Source organism: Salvelinus namaycush, chromosome 18 (genome assembly GCF_016432855.1).
Source record: "Salvelinus namaycush isolate Seneca chromosome 18, SaNama_1.0, whole genome shotgun sequence".
Lineage (NCBI taxonomy): Eukaryota > Metazoa > Chordata > Actinopteri > Salmoniformes > Salmonidae > Salvelinus > Salvelinus namaycush.
In genome coordinates this window covers 37555811-37574149 of record NC_052324.1, presented here as the reverse complement: position 1 = coordinate 37574149, position 18339 = coordinate 37555811, and the positions used below count along the sequence as shown (strand labels likewise).

Sequence of the window (18339 nt, the reverse complement as noted above, 5' to 3'; positions counted from 1 at the left end):
TGTATGAATATAGTGATTATTAGTGAACTGGACACAGTCAATAAACTGTATGAATGTAGTGATTATTAGTGAGCTGGACACAGTCAATAAACTGTATGAATGTAGTGATTATTAGTGAGCTGGACACAGTCAATGAACTGTATGAATGTAGTGATTATTAGTGAACTGGACACAGTCAATAAACTGTATGAATGTAGTGATTATTAGTGAACTGGACACAGTCAATAAACTGTATGAATGTAGTGATTATTAGTGAACTGGACACAGTCAATAAACTGTATGAATGTAGTGATTATTAGTGAACTGGACACAGTCAATAAACTGTATGAATGTAGTGATTATTAGTGAACTGGACACAGTCAATAAACTGTATGAATGTAGTGATTATTAGTGAGCTGGACACAGTCAATAAACTGTATGAATGTAGTGATTATTAGTGAGCTGGACACAGTCAATAAACTGTATGAATGTAGTGATTATTAGTGAGCTGGACACAGTCAATAAACTGTATGAATGTAGTGATTATTAGTGAGCTGGACACAGTCAATAAACTGTATGAATGTAGGTCCGGTATCATTTATACACAGTTTCAATGCGGTTTTAGTCATTTTAAAGTGTATTGAGTCCCTCCTCGCCCCTTTACAACTTGTTTCAGAAAGTATTAAAATGCCTGTTAAATAGTGTCTTGTCCTGTATTTCAGGAGGAGAATGCCAAAGCCATGTCTGACAAGAGTGCTCTGCTGGAGAGAGAGAGAGGGAGGGTGGGAGGGAGGGAGGGAGGCGGAGAACATGTCCAGTGTTGGGTGGCTCTAAGCCTGCAGCACCAGACCTCTCGCACACCGGATACCCAGCATGCATCTCTTCTCTACAACTACCGCCCCCTTGTCTGTCGCCGTCTGCCACTGTACCTACTGACAACACCATATCTCAACAACCAACCAACCATCCAACAACAGCAACCCTCTTCTCACCGCAACCCCAACCCACTGTTAACTCACTGTCAACACACGGTCAACCCACTGTCAACTCACTGTCAGCCCTCCCCCAAACCCAACCTCTCCGACTCTCCCCTCGCCACACACCAGTATTTGGGCAGGGAGGGTATTGAGGGTGTGTTAGGGGAGTATTGGACTGTTTTGTTGTCCTCGGTGTGCGTTTGATTCTTCCTCTTTTGTCTCATGATGTCCCCCTCTTCCTCTTCCCATCTAAACCTGTGTTGTGTAACACAGCAAATACATGATGTAAAGTTAAGTAAAAATCTATTATTATAATCATTATTATCATTATTATTACTACTATTACACAATTTAAATTGTATCTGTAATTGGTATAATTCTAATTCTTTATGCTAGTGGTTTCTAGATAGAGAGAAACTATCTTTTAAGGAAGCATGATGTTTTAGATATTTGGCTGTTTTTTATTGTGGCTATTAAGTGACAAAATGATACTGGCAGTTTTTGTTTAAGCTTCTTGTACGTTATCTATTATATTATACTCAGCCCAAGATCATGTTCAAGAAATCAACTTTTTTTTGTGAGGGGTGTGTTTGACGAGGTGTCAAGGGTGGAAACTGCATCACTACTGAGGTCCTGCAGGGAGCCGTGCCCAGGGCTGTCCTCACTGATGCCTGTTTAATATGTGGAGTGGACCTTAATGGAGAGGTAACAGGCAGGCTGTTGGATGACTATTGTATGTATGTGTGGACTGGAGAGATGTGGGCCTCTGCGATCTGCAGGTGGAAGGTGTTTTAGCCATGAGATCACATGTAGGGAATGCATGTGTTTATTTTGTACACACCTTGACTCTCTGTCCTGTGGTCTCTGTAGTTGCTGCTCATTTTAGAGTGGAGAGCTGTGACTGAGGTCTGACAGGGTATGCAGAGGAGTGTGTGTATGAGGGAGAGCGCCGGTTGTTGGTGTTCCACATGAGAGAGAGGTAAGTTAGGACAGGACGGCTTTATTTCAGGGGTCCTTTCAGTCCTCTGCCTTCAGTCCAGGACTTATTTTTCTTATGATTTAATTATCTTCCTATGTATATTATATTTTCACATTTGTAATATCATCCTCATTGATTTGTTACTATCTAGTGTTATTGACTTCTGTTACTACTAATCACCGTGTTTGTGCCAAGGCCAACAGAGATGGACAGATGGATTTGTACACTATAGATGGCTTCATACACGCATGTACTTTAGCAGTGAGGATGTGTCGCTCTCTGAAGAGACATCAACACAGGATTATTTCTCTTTAATGAATAGGAGTGAGGTTTTCTCCTGACGCCGTCCCACCATAGTCGTTATGCCTGCCTGTGATTGGCTGCCTTAGGAGTCTTGTCGCTATTGGGCAGGCAATTTTTAGCGAAACCATCGCATTGGACAGTCAGGCGGTCACCCGGTTGGTTAGTCCTCAGGTTTATATTTATTTATTTTGTTGGATAATTTAAAGTGCATTTACTTAATGTCTCCCTCAGGTTCATGTTTGATTACTCTCTGTTGATTTAAGGTTCCCTAGTTGAAAGTTGAAGGCTTCATTTTATATGTCCCTGGAAGTGTTCCTGAGTGATCGAGCTAACCAAACACGTGACCCCCTCCTCCTCCCCCCTCCAAGAAAAACAAGAGGAAGCAGCAAAGGTGGTGTTGTGTTCTTCTTCGTGTGTTTACTAGCACTGAAAATCTATATAAAAAGAAGCATATTTAAAAAGGGGGGAGTATACAGTACTACACAACCACTATTAACTAGTATCTTAGGGAGGAGTATACAGTACTACACAACCACTATTAACTAGTATCTTAGGGAGGGGTATACAGTACTACACAACCACTATTAACTAGTATCTTAGGGAGGAGTATACAGTACTACACAACCGCTATTAACTAGTATCTTAGGGAGGAGTATACAGTACTACACAACCACTATTAACTAGTATCTTAGGGAGGAGTATACAGTACTACACAACCACTATTAACTAGTATCTTAGGGAGGAGTATACAGTACTACACAACCACTATTAACTAGTATCTTAGGGAGGAGTATACAGTACTACACAACCACTATTAACTAGTATCTTAGGGAGGAGTATACAGTACTACACAACCACTATTAACTAGTATCTTAGGGAGGAGTATACAGTACTACACAACCACTATTAACTAGTATCTTAGGGAGGAGTATACAGTACTACACAACCACTATTAACTAGTATCTTAGGGAGGAGTATACAGTACTACACAACCACTATTAACTTGTATCTTAGCTGACGTTTCTTTGCATGACGACACTAGTTTAGGTGTTTGTCCTTTCTCTTCTTCTCTTTCTAATTTTCTACTGAATGTTGGAATACTAAACCTCGATCTATTCTCTGAGCTTTTAAAGACCATACAACTATTGTCTCGATTTGATAGATATCAACGATAGATGAATACGATAAGGCTATAATGATGGTGATGATGATGATGAAGATGATGACGATTATGATGATGGTGAAGGTGATGGTGATGATGAACATGTAATGAAGATTCTATAGCATGCTTTTATATGGGTCTGAATGTTAAATATGGCTTACTTTTCTACAGTGGAGAGAGTGCATCATGCATTGATGTCAAAGGGAGACTAAGTGAACATTTGACCTCAGTGGGAGTTATGATTCAACATATACTGAGAGGAACTTTACTCCAAACTTACTCAACAGGAGGCATGAAGAATGTTCCATTGTAAAGCCACTAGAGGTCACTCTCACATGTAATAAAGCACAACTAGCTGATCTGGGGTCAGATTAGTCTCCGGTTGTAAATCACTGTGGCTGCTGAAGTAACTACCCTTTAAGCAAACTGTTAGTAATCAGCTCCAATAGACTTTAGAGGGAAGAACACACTAGAAACGATCACACCTCTAAGTACAAAGTGCCCAGTCTACATCAGTAGGTGATTATGTTAGTGGAATTGGAAAGGTGTTTTTGGCGTATCCTAACTCCCCCTGAGAGTGGGGTCACGGCCAGCCATTATCAATGGCGACGATGGCGCAATTGGGGCTAAGTTTATTACCCAAGGACACATTCACCTTGTCGGCTCCAGGATTCACACTAGCAACCTTTCGGTTACTGTCCCGATGCTCTAACCACGAAGATACCTGCAACTTCCCAAAGTTATATAATATCACACAATTTACACATTAATATAGCTTCGACTTTTCCATTACTTTTAGCTAACAAAAAAAACAATCACTGCATTTTCATGTCCAACTTTTTAAGCGACTTCAAGCTTCTTCCAGTGAACTAATCAGTTGATAAATATGATGTAATATAAATATGTGTTAGTATGGACTGCAGAGTTAGAGAGGATGTGTTGTGGTCTTTATAAAACTCTTCTATCCCCGTCCCCCCTCCATCCATCCAGTGACTGGACCACCTGCACTGACAACACTGAGCTTGTATCTCTCTGTAGTATTTATTTAACTATTTTCCTAGTCTCTCTGTTTAAAAATCTTAGTCAATCATTTCTCTACAGTTGGCTCTTCATATTTTCCCTGACTTGTTCTCTTTGTATCAGTTTGGGTTTCTTCTGTAGAATATATTTATTCTAGATTTCTCTAATTCTTCTGGTTATTGATCGGTACTTCAACATGCTACATGTGTTTCTCTAATTCTTCTGATTATTGATCCGTACTTCAACATGCTACATGTGTTTCTCTAACTTAAGGAAATGTGTTAAGGTGTTACAAATAAAAATGACAATTTAAATAAAGCTACACTTCTCTTTCTCTTTGATTCTCAATCTTTATTGATCAGAGGCGTCCTCATGGGCTTTTTATTGACGAGAGGAAAAATGTGTTTCATTCAAATCAGAACGGTTCATCTGATACAGAGATTAGCAAATAATATTGACATTTAATATTTAAAGTTGTATTTTTTTACATGTCACATTGTAACTGGGCTAACAGCATATACATTAGACTCATACATTACACTACATACTGTAGTTTGATGTTATAGTAAATGATTCATGTTATATAATGCCTGAATGTTATTCAAATCAGAACAGGTCACATTTGATAGTGATTAGCATAGCAAATACAGAGTAGGTTACCCATGTATTGATTCAATAGATAAAAACCAATATAAAAAAACGATATCTTAACAGCTGATAATGTATAATCAGAGGATGATATAAAATGTCCTCAACAGAAAGGTAATTCAAATAATAAACAAAAGTGAATGAGAGAAAATCATATGCCCAGAACAGGAGAGATAACTTTAATATATGAAAGAAAATCATATGCCCAGAACAGGAGAGAGCACTTTAATATATGAAAGAAAATCATATGCCCAGAACAGGAGAGAGCACTTTAATATATGAAAGAAAATCATATGCCCAGAACAGGAGAGAGCACTTTAATATATGAAAGAAAATCATATGCCCAGAACAGGAGAGAGCACTTTAATATATGAAAGAAAATCATATGCCCAGAACAGGAGAGAGCACTTTTACAAACACAGATCTCTCAGCTCCTCTCTCAGATACACATGACATCATCTGACTATAAACACACATTATATTACTGTCTGATAGTTAAACTTATATACTAAGGGTATAATTGACTTTTGTCCTCTTAAGTCATGATTCAGTATAATTATTAAACAGACCTTTATCACTGCATGAATCCCCATAGAAAACAGTCAGACGACAGAAACCCAGCAGTACAATAAACACAGCATGACAGCTGAGTCACAACCTAACGACATCACTCTGATTCTCTGGGTATAGATGAGTCGCAACCTAATGACATCACTCTGATTCTCTGGGTATAGATGAGTCACAACCTAACGACATCACTCTGATTCTCTGGGTATAGATGAGTCGCAACCTAATGACATCACTCTGATTCTCTGGGTATAGATGAGTCAGAACCTAACGACATCTCTCTGATTCTCTGGGTATAGATGAGTCACAACCTAACGACATCACTCTGATTCTCTGGGTATAGATGTGCAGAGTGTATATTACTCAAAACAAAAGCACATTTTATAATTAACAGTCACCTTATCAAAGTGATTAATATTCATTAGAAGTCAAATCACTAATCTCTCTCTCCCACAAACACAAACACACACACACACACACACACACACACACACACACACACACACACACACACACACACACACACACACACACACACACACACACACACACACACACACACACACACACACACCTCACTGGAATGACTTCACTGTTAGAGACACTTCTGATTGGCAGATCTGTATATCAGTGTTGCCAGCATCACCACCATTTCCAATAAAGAAGTATGGGTAGAGTCTCTCAGTAAATGTATCTCTGAAAGTATAGATGTGTGTCATGTCTTTGGGGTCGTAGAAGGACACCTCTCCCCTGTCATAGTCCAGCTGTACTCTGATCCTCTGGGGTCTCTTCTTCAGTGTGAGACTCCCACCATTAATTTGATACTTACCACTCGTCAGCATTAAAAGCCAGGCTCCAAAATCTGGGTTAAAATATTGTAGTTTCTCCTGCCTTTTGATTGTCTCTTTGGCCACGCCCATATACCAGTGAGGATGGTCCCCCACCTCCACCTCCCAGCTGTGTTTTCCTGAGCTGAACCCCTCAGAGCCCAGAACTGTGATGTAAATGATGTTCCTCTCTGGGTTGTCAGGGAGCTGATGTGTTAGGTCTGTCTGACTCACACTGGTCAGATCATCAGACAGAGACAGCCAGTCGTTTGCAGTGTTGGGGTCCAGAATCACAGGAGTGTATTTGACAATCCCCTGCATCTTCTCCCAGACTCTGAACTGCAGGTTGCCCAGGTGTTTGGCCACGTCTATCAGTGCTCCTGAGACCAGCTGTGGATCCGGCAGTGTGTACTGGGCTCTGGAGAATGTCTGGGTGTGTTTGTATTTCTTGAGAAATGGCACTCCCTGTTTCTTGAGTTCCTGTTTCACAGCAGTGATACTTTCTGTGAGAGAAGAGATCTGGTCCTGAATGTTCTTCATCTCTCTGGCAATCATCTTCCCCTTCTCCTCCTCTTCCTCCCTCAGTGCTGCCAGTCTGGCCTCCTCTTCCTCTCTCAGGAACTGGTGAAGCTTCTCAAACTCCCCTCTGATCTGTCTCTCTGTGGATACCAGCTGCTTCTTGGAGTATTGACACATTTTGTTGTATGTCTTCTTTATGTCTTTGCATTTAACCTGTTTGCTCTGCAGTGAGTCTAATTCTGAGGTTAGTTTTTCCTTCAGGTCTTTCACTGCCTGTTCTAAGGGAATGACAGTGTGTCCGTGATGTGAAGGAAACTCACAGACGTGACACACAGCTCTCTGTTCCACTTCACAGAACCATTTAGGTTCATCTGTGTGTTTAGTACAAACCACTTCTCTGTCTTCATCTGGAACACAGTCTTTCTCCCCTGCTTTCTCTCTCCCGGTATATTTATCAGACAGTTCCTTCAACTGAAAGTTAACATTTGGATGATCCTTAGAAGATTTCCTCTTACATACCGGACAGTTCTTGTTTTTGGTCTGATCCCAGAATTTGTCCAGACAGCTGGAACAGAAGCTGTGGTGGCAGCCCAGAGAAACAGGCTCTCTGAAAGTCTCTGAACAAATATGGCAGCACAGGTAACTATCCAGGTAACTCTCTGCCATCTTCTTTCAGTATCCTAGTTTACTATGATTTTCAAAACAAACACAAAACGAATAATGCAAGCGTCACTAGAACAACCACCACTTTATATGACTAAAATTAAGTCAAATATAAAGTCAAATTAAATCAGAAATATGATTATTCCAGTTGATCGGGATACGTCTCTGTAATGGCGACTCGGCTCTTATAAGCAATGTCAAACATTTACTTTCAGTTCCACTCACTGTTATCTCAGGTCAACAAAATATACGTTCCAGCACCTGCTTGTTTCCTGTAGATGGTGCTGGTAGATTGTGGAATTTGTTGAGGGTTGTATTCATTGCCTTTTAAGTGTCCCACCCCTGGTTGTCTGTGGTGTACTAAATAAACCCCGATCCTCTGAATACTCATGGAGGTAAACCATACCACTATCCTAGTAAGACATCACACAGCACTGTATTGCCACAGATTTTAATTTCAGAGGATATTTACAACAGAAGAAAAAGCAGCCATGTTTTACATGTCATCATTCAAGTGTTTGAGGTCAGCAATCCAAGGGCAAATCATAAAATGTTCATCAATCCATTCTCCATCCATAAAAAACCCCTGACATAATTCACTATAAAGTCCCCCGCAGACAAATAGTTATTAAAAAACGATTAATTATTAAGAACAAAACAAAAACAAAACATTTTTTGGGCTTGTTTGACCAAAATATGAGATTCCCACACATTGTTTGCTTGCAAAGCTTCAGTTTAATTTAATCATTCCAGTTTCTCCGGCCAGTTTGACCAGCCTCTTGCTGGCCTCCTGCAGTTTCTTGGCCACGGCGGCGTCCCTGGCGAACGGCCTCAGCGTGGCGGGCCGGCAGTCAGTGAAGTATCCCCCGCTGTGCTTGGCGGCCTCGTCCGACACGGCGCAGTAAACCATGGTCTGAGACGCCCGTCTCTCAGGGAGGAAGGAGAGGAGAGAGTGGGTGGGAGGGAGGAAAGAGATGGAGGAGAGAGTGGGTGGGAGGGAGGAGAGAGAGAGGGAGGGAGGAAGGAGAGAGAGTGGGTGAGAGGGAGGGAGGAGAGAGAGAGTGGGAAGGAGGGAGGAGAGAGAGGGTGGGTGAGAGGGAGGAGAGAGAGGGGGGAGAGATTGAGGGAAGCATGGAGGGACAGGGGGTGGGAGGAGAGAGAGAGAGGGTGGAAAGGAGGGAGGAGAGAGAGAGGGAGGGATGAGTGGGAGGGAGGGTGGGAGGAGAGAGAGTGGGTGGGAGGGAGGAGAGAGAGTGGGAGGGAGGGAGGGAGGGAGGGAGGGAGGGAGGGAGGGAGGGAGGGAGGGAGGGAGGAGAGAGTGGGTGGGATGGAGGAGAGAGATGAGGGAGAGAGAGAGGAGAGGAGAGAGTGGGTGGGAGGGAGGGAGAGCGGGAGGAGAGAGAGTGGGTGGGAGGAGAGAGAGTGGGAGGGATGGAGGAGAGAGTGGGTGGGATGGAGGAGAGAGTGGGTGGGATGGAGGAGAGAGATGGAGGGAGGGAGGAGAGAGAGGGGGGGAGATTGAGAGAAGCATGGAGGAATAGAGGGTGGGAGGAGAGAGTGGGAAGGAGGGAGGGAGAAGGGAGAGAGTGGGTAGGTGGGAGGAGAGAGTGGGAAGGAGGGAGGGAGGGAGAAGGGAGAGAGTGGGTGGGTGGGAGGAGAGAGATGGAGGGAGAGGGGGAGGGAGGGAGGGAGGGAGGGAGGAGATAGATGGAGGGAGAGAGGGAGGGAAGGAGAGAGAGTGGGTGCGAGGAGAGAGATGGAGGGAGAGGGAGGGAGAGGGAGGAGAGGGTTGGAGAGAGATAAAGGGAGAGAGGGGGGAGGAGAGAGAGTGGGTGGGAGGAAGAGAGAGAGAGTGGGAGGGAGGAGAGGGTGGGTGGTAGGGAGGAAGGAGAGGTAGGGAGGGAGGAGAGAGATGGAGGGAGAGAGGGCGGGAGGAGAGGAGAGGAGAGAGAGTGGGTGGGAGGAGAGGGTTGGAGGGGGGAGAGAGATAAAGGGAGAGAGGGAGGAAGAGAGAGAGAGTGGGTGGGAGGAAGAGAGAGAGAGTGGGAGGGAGGAGAGAGAGGGTGGGTGGGAAGAGAGAGTGGGGAGAGATCGAGGGAAGCATGGTGGGAGAGATGGTGGGAGAGAGAGAGGGTGGGAGGGAGGAGAGAGAGGGAGGGAGGAGGGGGAGGGAGAGAGGAGAGGAGAGAGAGAGGGAAGAGTGTGAACAGACCCTTACATGGTATTTAGGAATCCTTGGGCAAATGGGTGACAAGACTCCCTCCCTCTCTCTCTCTCCTCTCTCTCCTCCCTCTCTCTCCTCCCTCTCACCTGCGTTATTGATGAGTGTGTCCAGTCTCTTCTCCGTCTGTAGGAAGGTCTAACAGAACTCCCTCATGGAGCGCATGTTGTCCAGGTCCAGCTCCACGTGAAGGACATTAATGTTGTGACCCCTCATCTTGATCTCACTCACTGCCTTCTCAGCCTTGTCCACGTCATGGCACGCTATGTTGGGCACCTCGCATCGCCAAGGCAACAGCAGTCTCTTTGCCGGTGCCAGCACTGCCACCTGAGAGAGGCAGGGAGGAGGGAGAGAGAAAGAGAGAATGAATAATGATTATTCCCAAGTATAGAGCATGGTGTGTAGAATACAGCTGTGGAGTATCATCTATGGACTGGCCACCCATCAGAGCATGGTTCCTCTCTAGGTTTCTTCCTAGGTTCCTGCCTTTCTAGGGAGTTTTTCCTAGCCACCGTGCTTCTGCATCTGTATTGCACCCTGGGGTTTAAGGCTGCAGGGTTTCTGTAAAGCACTTTGTGACAACTGCTTAAGTAAAAACGGCTTTATTAAATATGTTTTCATTATTTGATCTTTTTTTAATTTTTTTATTTTACCCCCTTTTCTCCCCAATTTTCGTGGTATCCAATCGCTAGTAATTACTATCTTGTCTCATCGCTACAACTCCCGTACGCGCTCGGGAGAGACGAAGGTCGAAAGTCATGCGTCCTCCGAAGCACAACCCAACCAAGCCGCACTGCTTCTTAACACAGCGCGCCTCCAACCCGGAAGCCAGCCGCACCAATGTGTCGGAGGAAACACCGTGCACCCGGCCCCCTTGGTTAGCGCGCACTGCGCCCGGCCCGCCACAGGAGTCACTGGAGCGTGATGAGACAAGGATATCCCTACCGGCCAAACCCTCCCTAACCCGGACCCCCCGGTCGCGGCCGGCTGCGACAGAGCCTGGGCGCGAACCCAGAGACTCTGGTGGCAGTGCCCTAGACCACTGCGCCACCCGGGAGGCCCATTATTTGATCTTTAAAAGGATAGCTACATTTGCTATAAATTAACCGTATTGTATTTAGCTAACAAACTTACTGCTATTAATGTATGCACAATGTATGGTCAAGGACTGGAATGGTCGGTTTTGGAAAGACACAGGAAGAAGAGAGATCATGATACAGAAAGACACAGGAAGAAGAGAGATCATGATACAGAAAGACACAGGAAGAAGAGAGATCATGATACAGAAAGACACAGGAAGAAGAGAGATCATGATACAGAAAGACACAGGAAGAAGAGAGATCATGATACAGAAAGACACAGGAAGAAGAGAGATCATGATACAGAAAGACACAGGAAGAAGAGAGATCATGATATAGAAAGAGACAGGAAGAAGAGATCATGATACAGAAAGCAGTGGAGCGTCTAGTAAAGAAAGCATTAAGAGGGCCAAGGTAAGAAGCAGGAGTAGTGGTGTGTTGGAGTGGAAAGTGGTGATCGTGTTTGATGAGACCACAGGGCCTTATTTACACCCTATCCGACTAACTGATGCTGCAGAGAAAGAGATAGTTGAAGTGAAATTAGCTCGGTTCATTGGAAATGGTAGATTGTTCTTATTTTGTGGTAGCCAGGCTCAGCAAGAGACGATTCTGAAAATGGAAAAGCTTAATGGGAAGAAGATTAAAAGCCATGTCCCTGGTGAATATGCTAGATTGAGGGGAGTCATCACTGGTGTCCCAATATCTATGTCCATATATGATATTAAAGAGAATGTGACGGGAGGCAGAGTGGTTGAGGCCAAAAGGTTGATCAGTAGGAAAGAGGGTCAAAGAAGTGAAAGCTTATCACTGCTGCTGAGGTTTGAGAAGGTTTTTCCTGGAAAAGTACAGAGAGGGTTCCTTAGTTTCAATGTCAGAGAATTTGTCCCATCCCCATTGAGGTGTTTTAAATGCCAAAGAATGGGACATGTAGCTGTTCAGTGTAAAGGAAGGAACATATGTGCCACGTGTGGAGGGGAACATTATTATGGTGAATGTGGGAGCAATGTGAAGGTTAAGTGTTGTGATTGTGGGGGGGAACATAGTGCAGCATCTGGTGGATGCCAGGTGGAGAGAGAGGCTCAGAGACATAGAATTCAAATCAAAGGGGTGGCGGGACACAATGCAAATAGTCCGGGTAGCCATTTGATTAGCTGTTCAGGAGTCTTATGGCTTGGGGATAGAAGCTGTTTAGAAGCCTCTTGGTCCTAGACTTGGCGCTCCGGTACCGCTTGCCGTGCGGTAGCAGAGAGAACAGTCTGTGTAGCAGAGAGAACAGTCTATGACTGGGGTGGTTGGATTCTTTGACAATTTTTAGGGCCTTCCTCTGACGCCTCCTGGTGTAGAGGTCCTGGATGGCAGGCAGCTTAGCCCCAGTGATGTACTGGACTCTGTAGTGCCTTGCGGTGGGAGGCCGTCGTACCAGGCAGTGATGTAACCAGTCTGGATGATCTCGATGTTGCAGCTGTAGAACCTTTAGAGGATCTGAGGACCCATGCCAAATCTTTTCAGTCTCCTGAGGGGGAATACGCTTTGTTGTGCCCTCTTCATGACTGTCTTTGTCTTGAATACGTTGAAGGAGAGGTTGTTATTCTGGCACCACTTGGCTAGGTCTCTGACCTCCTCCCTATAGGCTGTCTCGTCGTTGTCTGTGATCAGGCCTATCACTGTTGTGTCGTCTGCAAACTTAATGATGGTGTTGGAGTCGTGCCTGGCCATGTAGTTGTGGGTGAACAGGGAGTACAGGAGGGGACTGAGCACGCACCCCTGAGAGGCTCCAATGTTGAGGATCAGTGTGGCAGATGTGTTGCTACCTACCCGTACCACCTGGGGACGGCCCGTCAGGAAGTCCAGGATCCAGTTGCAGAGGGAGGTGTTTAGTCCCAGGATCCTTAGCTTAGTGATGAGCTTTGAGGGCACTATGGTGTTGAACACTGAGCTGTAGTCAATGAATAGCATTTTCAAGTAGGTGTTCCTTTTGTCCAGGTGGGAAAGGGCAGTGTGGAGCGCAATAGAGATTGCATCATCTGTGGATCTGTTTGAGCAGTATGCAAATTGGAGTGGTTTCTGGGATAATGGTGTTAATGTGAGCCATTATTAGGCTTTCAAAGCACTTCCTGGCAACGGACATGAGTGCTACAGATCTGTAGTCATTTAGGCAGGTTACCTTAGTGTTCTTTGGCACAGGGACTATGGTGGTCTGCTTAAAATACATTGGTATTACAGACTCAATCAGGGACATGTTGAAAATGTCAGTGAAGACACCTGCCAGTTGGTCAGCACACTTCCTGGTAATCCGTCTGGCCCAGCGGCCTTGTGAATGTTGACCTGTTTTGTATCGTATGCAGAGGCTGTACGACAGAGGAGAGGCACTACAGTGACGGGTCTTCCATGGTTGATCCGTTAGTAAGTGGATCTAATGTCGGGGCTGGTGTTTCTGATGGACCTGTCATGGTTTCAAGGTCTGTTCAGAAATCTTGTGCTCATGGATGAGTGGTGTCAAAGGACACTTTGATAATGAATAAAGTTGACTTCATAGCTTTTATTGGTAAGGTGATCAATACGACTCTGGTTGTGGAAAGCAGAAATGCCAGGTTGAAGGTAAAATACATATTGGGGGTAAATTTGTTATTTATTTAACTAGGCAAGTCAGTAATTTATTTAACTAGGCAATTCGGCCTACCAAGGGCCAATTGTGCACCGCCCAATCACTGCCAGATGTGATACAGCCTGGATTCGATAGTGACACTTCTTGCACTGAGATGCAGTGACTTAGACCGCTGCGCCACTCAGAAGCCCACAGATGTTACTGTTGAAATGGTTGTTGACATGCTGAACAATCCTAAGGGTGGAGTGTTACAGCATGAAATATATATACAGTTTTATGGGGTTTTGGGGGAGGGTGTGGTAGAAGTTAGTAGGGATTTATTAGGTTTTAATTTAATTTTCATGGTAGTACAGAATTGGGAAGATCCTGATTGATCGTACATTCCAACACAGTAGGTGGCGGCATGCACTTAATTAAACGATTGCTTGCGGACCGCTATGATATCCCAAATGAAGAATAGCTCGCTAACATAGCTAATTTTAATTTCGCTTGGGTAGCAGCTGCCTTACCAGTGATGAGAGCTGTTTTGCCATCCAGTCTTTTCAAGTCCGTGCAATACATCCTCTTATCATTCATTTCAAAAACAAAAAGCAAACTAATGAAGCGATAATCGTGTACAAAATATACATTTTTGTGAGCTACAGTAGCTCGTTAGCCACATAAATAGCCTGAAAACTGTTTTAGCAAGTTCTAGCATTCTGTTCCGCGACATCATCATGCAGGACGAGAAATCCATGACGTACATATATAAATGACTCGTCTCAGCGACAGCCAATATCGAAATCCCAACCAAATAATAACAGAAAACGACTAAAATAACTTATTTCAATATATCTTGAGAGACATCTGGCTAACCTACTAGATTACGGGGCTGTAAAATGTGCAATTGCGCATGCGTTGAAACCGTGCCTTTTAGTTTATTGAACGAGACTGTTGAAAGCTTTAAGTTATAATGTTGCAGGAAAAAGGTATAAAGTTATCGAACTGTATGTCGAAGGCTACTTAATCTATTTAAATATATTAACTTTTTCTGCGAAATGCTATTCTCCCAAATAGCAACAAATTACACTGAAGAGCGATACACTTCTCTCCTAGAAGTAAAAATGTGTCGGTGCCATATTCTGTTAAATAATAACAGTACGTGACTCACTTGCCTGAAGCGAAATATTCATTATCGTTAAGACCTTTGTTACTTTCACAACAACCGCAACTGCAGAACTTTTTGAATGACACATCGTCATATCAGTGTGCTGATAAAAATGAATACACAGGAAAGAACGCAGAACAGCTGTCTACTATGAGGTTCAAGTGGAGACGGAGCATCTTGCTCTTAGCAGTTATACTTGTATGCATTTACGAAATTACTGGTAAGTTACAATTTTTCATGTTAAAGATGTAAATAACAGTTTAAGAGTACATTTAATTCTGTCAAGTTAGATACATTATTACTGGTTTAAAAGCTCATAACAAGGCAAGTACCAGAGTCCAACACATCTGGATTGTCAATAACAGGGTTGTGAATGTAATTCTAAACAGTAGATTCATTACCAGAGCACTTTATGCATTTATGTTCAGGAGATAACAGAACTACTTATTGAACAGTATCAGATAGGGCTATTGTCTTACTATTGTATTATTTTGCATATGAAAACTGCTTAGATTGTTCATAAAGCCTGTTGTGTATGTCATTACAATCAATTTTTTTTACATATAATTTACTAGTCCAGAAACATATTATTTATAATTACCTGAAAATATACTGAACAAAAATATAAACACAACAATTTCAAAGATTTTACTGAGTTACAGTTCATATGAGGAAATCAGTCAATTTAAATAAATTCATTAGGCCCTAATCTATGGATTTCACATGACTGGGAATAAAGATATGCATCTGTTGATCACAGATACCTTAAAAACAAATGGGCCTCACAATGGGCCTCAGGATCTGGTCACGGTATTTTTGTGCATTCAAATTGCCATCGATAAAATGCAATTGTGTTCGTTGTCTGTAGCTTATACCTGCCCATACCATAACCCCACTGCCACCATGGGGCACTCTGTTTAGAACGTTGACATCAGCAAACCGCTCGCCCACACGACGCCATACACGTTGTCTGCGGTTGTGAGGCCGGTTAGACGTACTGCCAAATTCTCAAAAATGATGTTGGAGGTGGCTTATGGTAGAGAAATGAACATTACGTTCTCTGGTAACAGCTCTGTTGGACATACTGGCAGTCAGCATGCCAATTGCCTGCTCCCTCAAAACTTGAGACATCTGTGGCATTATGTTGTGTGACAAAACTGCACATTTTAGAGTGGCCTTTTATTGTTTTTGCTTATAAGAACTCACACAGCTGACCAAATTGCACAAAGTTTTAGTTCTGGGTTAACCAAGATTAATAAGATTACGATACCAACTACTGTAATTGTTCCCATAGTTTTGTATGTGAAAAAAAAAATCTGTTAAAACAAAAGAGTTATCTTTGAGTAAGATAAGAAGATGTATCTTTCTTCAGGTCAATCATGTGATGGACAGTGTGGTGAAACACAGGGGACGTGTTCATGTCATGCAACATGTGTATCCCTTCTGACCTGCTGTGGAGACTACAGGCAGTACTGTCTCCAGATCTCCCCTTACTCAGGAACTATGATGGGTGGAAGTGTCTTCTCTATCCTCAATGCCACCTTCTATCCAAGCAAGCAAGAGCAGCTCACCTGCAGGTAGGTGTAGGTCACACACGCACGCACACACGCACGCACACAGGTAGGTGTGGGTTACACACACACACACACACACACACACACGCACGCGCACACACACACACACATTCTCTCTTACACAACAACAGAGCGGTCTGGTTCTGAGATAACTGTGGGAGGTAAACATCTATGTAACGTCTAGCTGTAGTGATCTTTGTAACACACATTGACATGTTTGAGATATATCATGGGTTAGCCCTGGGATCTTAAATCTTTAACGCACCTCTGTGGTTGGACCCTATAACGTCAATATCTTGAAAGATACCAATTAGTTTAGTCTGTAAACAGCTTATCTTCTCCAACTCCTAACTGTACCCATTAGGATGAAGTGAAAACTGACCTTAATTTAAATCAGTTTCTACCAGGGGCAACCTTATCCTTCCTTACTTTAAATCAGTTTCTACCAGGGGCAACCTTATCCTTCCTTACTGTAAATTAGTTTCTACCAGGGGCAACCTCATCCTTCCTTACTGTAAATTAGTTTCTACCAGGGGCAACCTCATCCTTCCTTACTGTAAATCCGTTTTTACAAAGGGGCAACCTCATCCTTCCTTACTGTAAATCAGTTTGTACCAGGGGCAACCTTATCCTTCCTTACTGTAAATCAGTTTGTACCAGGGGCAACCTCATCCTTCCTTACTGTAAATCCGTTTTTACAAAGGGGCAACCTCATCCTTCCTTACTGTAAATCAGTTTGTACCAGGGGCAAACTTATCCATCCTTACTGTAAATCAGTTTGTACCAGGGGCAACCTCATCCTTCCTTACTGTAAATCAGTTTGTACCAGGGGCAACCTCATCCTTCCTTACTGTAAATCAGTTTCTAACAGGGGCAACCTCATCCTTCCTTACTGTAAATCCGTTTCTAACAGGGGCAACCTCATCCTTCCTTACTGTAAATCCGTTTCTAACAGGGGCAACCTTATCCTTCCTTACTGTAGCTCCATATGTGTTGTTATGTTGTTGAATCCTAACAGGAACCATGTTGTGTTGCAGGTCCAGGGGTGAATCCTAACAGGAACCATGTTGTGTTGCAGGGTCAGGGGTGAATCCTAACAGGAACCATGTTGTGTTGCAGGTCCAGGGGTGAATCCTAACAGGAACCATGTTGTGTTGCAGGTCCAGGGGTGAATCCTAACAGGAACCATGTTGTGTTGCAGGTCCAGGGGTGAATCCTAACAGGAACCATGTTGTGTTGCAGGTTCAGGGGTGAATCCTAACAGGAACCATGTTGTGTTGCAGGTCCAGGGGTGAATCCTAACAGGAACCATGTTGTGTTGCAGGTCCAGGGGTGAATCCTAACAGGAACCATGTTGTGTTGCAGGTCCAGGGGTGAATCCTAACAGGAACCATGTTGTGTTGCAGGTCCAGGGATGAATCCTAACAGGAACCATGTTGTGTTGCAGGTCCAGGGATGAATCCTAACAGGAACCATGTTGTGTTGCAGGTTCAGGGGTGAATCCTAACAGGATCCATGTTGTGTTGCAGGGTCAGGGGTGAATCCTAACAGGAACCATGTTGTGTTGCAGGTCCAGGGGTGAATCCTAACAGGAACCATGTTGTGTTGCAGGTCCAGGGGTGAATCCTAACAGGAACCATGTTGTGTTGCAGGTTCAGGGGTGAGATAGAGACAGTGGGCTACACAGACGGAGAAGGCAGAGGTTACTGTGTCTCCCCCTTACTGTTCCAGAGTGGATGGCTTCCCTTTGACGTCTCTACAGATGGACGGAACTTCAACAGTTCTGGAGAATACCTGTCAGGTAAGAGTTCCCGTTTGAGAACACTACAGTTACGGTAACGGTAACGGTATACACAGCTTTTGATTTATTCTTATAAGTCTCGTTAATGTTTAGTAAATGCAGTCTAAAAAGATGGACTCCGTATTGAGGATGAAATGTACACAGTAAACCAAAGTACTTTGCATTTTGCCTAAAGTTTTACCAACATAAGATTAAAGACAGGATAAGATATTAAGATAAGATGTAAATAACTCCAGAGCTTTGAAACTATGTTATTTCACATTGTCTG

At 43.7% G+C, this 18339-nt stretch overlaps 2 protein-coding genes and 1 long non-coding RNA gene across 3 annotated transcripts in view; 1 reads left to right on the top strand and 2 right to left on the bottom strand.

Annotated features, from left to right (window-relative positions):
• Positions 1–5233: 5233 nt before the first annotated feature.
• LOC120063416 (tripartite motif-containing protein 35-like) lies at positions 5234–7858 on the bottom strand. Its single transcript, XM_039013782.1, has 2 exons — positions 5947–7858; positions 5234–5858 (listed from the first exon to the last, which is right to left on the bottom strand). The coding sequence occupies exon 1, from the start codon at positions 7645–7647 to the stop codon at positions 6211–6213; it is 1437 nt and encodes a 478-aa protein (XP_038869710.1). The 5' UTR covers positions 7648–7858; the 3' UTR covers positions 5234–5858; positions 5947–6210.
• A 221-nt stretch (positions 7859–8079) lies between these two features.
• Positions 8080–14604, bottom strand: LOC120063415. Its single transcript, XR_005478495.1, has 3 exons — positions 14059–14604; positions 9955–10192; positions 8080–8570 (listed from the first exon to the last, which is right to left on the bottom strand). It is a non-coding gene; the product is annotated as an uncharacterized LOC120063415 (long non-coding RNA).
• LOC120063414 (sushi domain-containing protein 2-like) overlaps positions 14140–18339 on the top strand; it is a 43838-nt gene continuing 39638 nt past the window's right edge. Inside the window, exons 1-3 of the mRNA XM_039013781.1 lie at positions 14140–14916; positions 16069–16273; positions 17923–18071. Coding sequence (XP_038869709.1) covers positions 14847–14916; positions 16069–16273; positions 17923–18071 — 424 coding nt within the window. The 5' untranslated portion in view covers positions 14140–14846. The remainder of the gene's footprint in view (positions 14917–16068; positions 16274–17922; positions 18072–18339) is intronic.

Excerpts from the sequence above, each read along its gene's own strand:
- LOC120063416 (XM_039013782.1), bottom strand. The coding sequence starts at position 7,647 with ATGGCAGAGAGTTACCTGGATAGTTACCTGTGCTGCCATATTTGTTCA.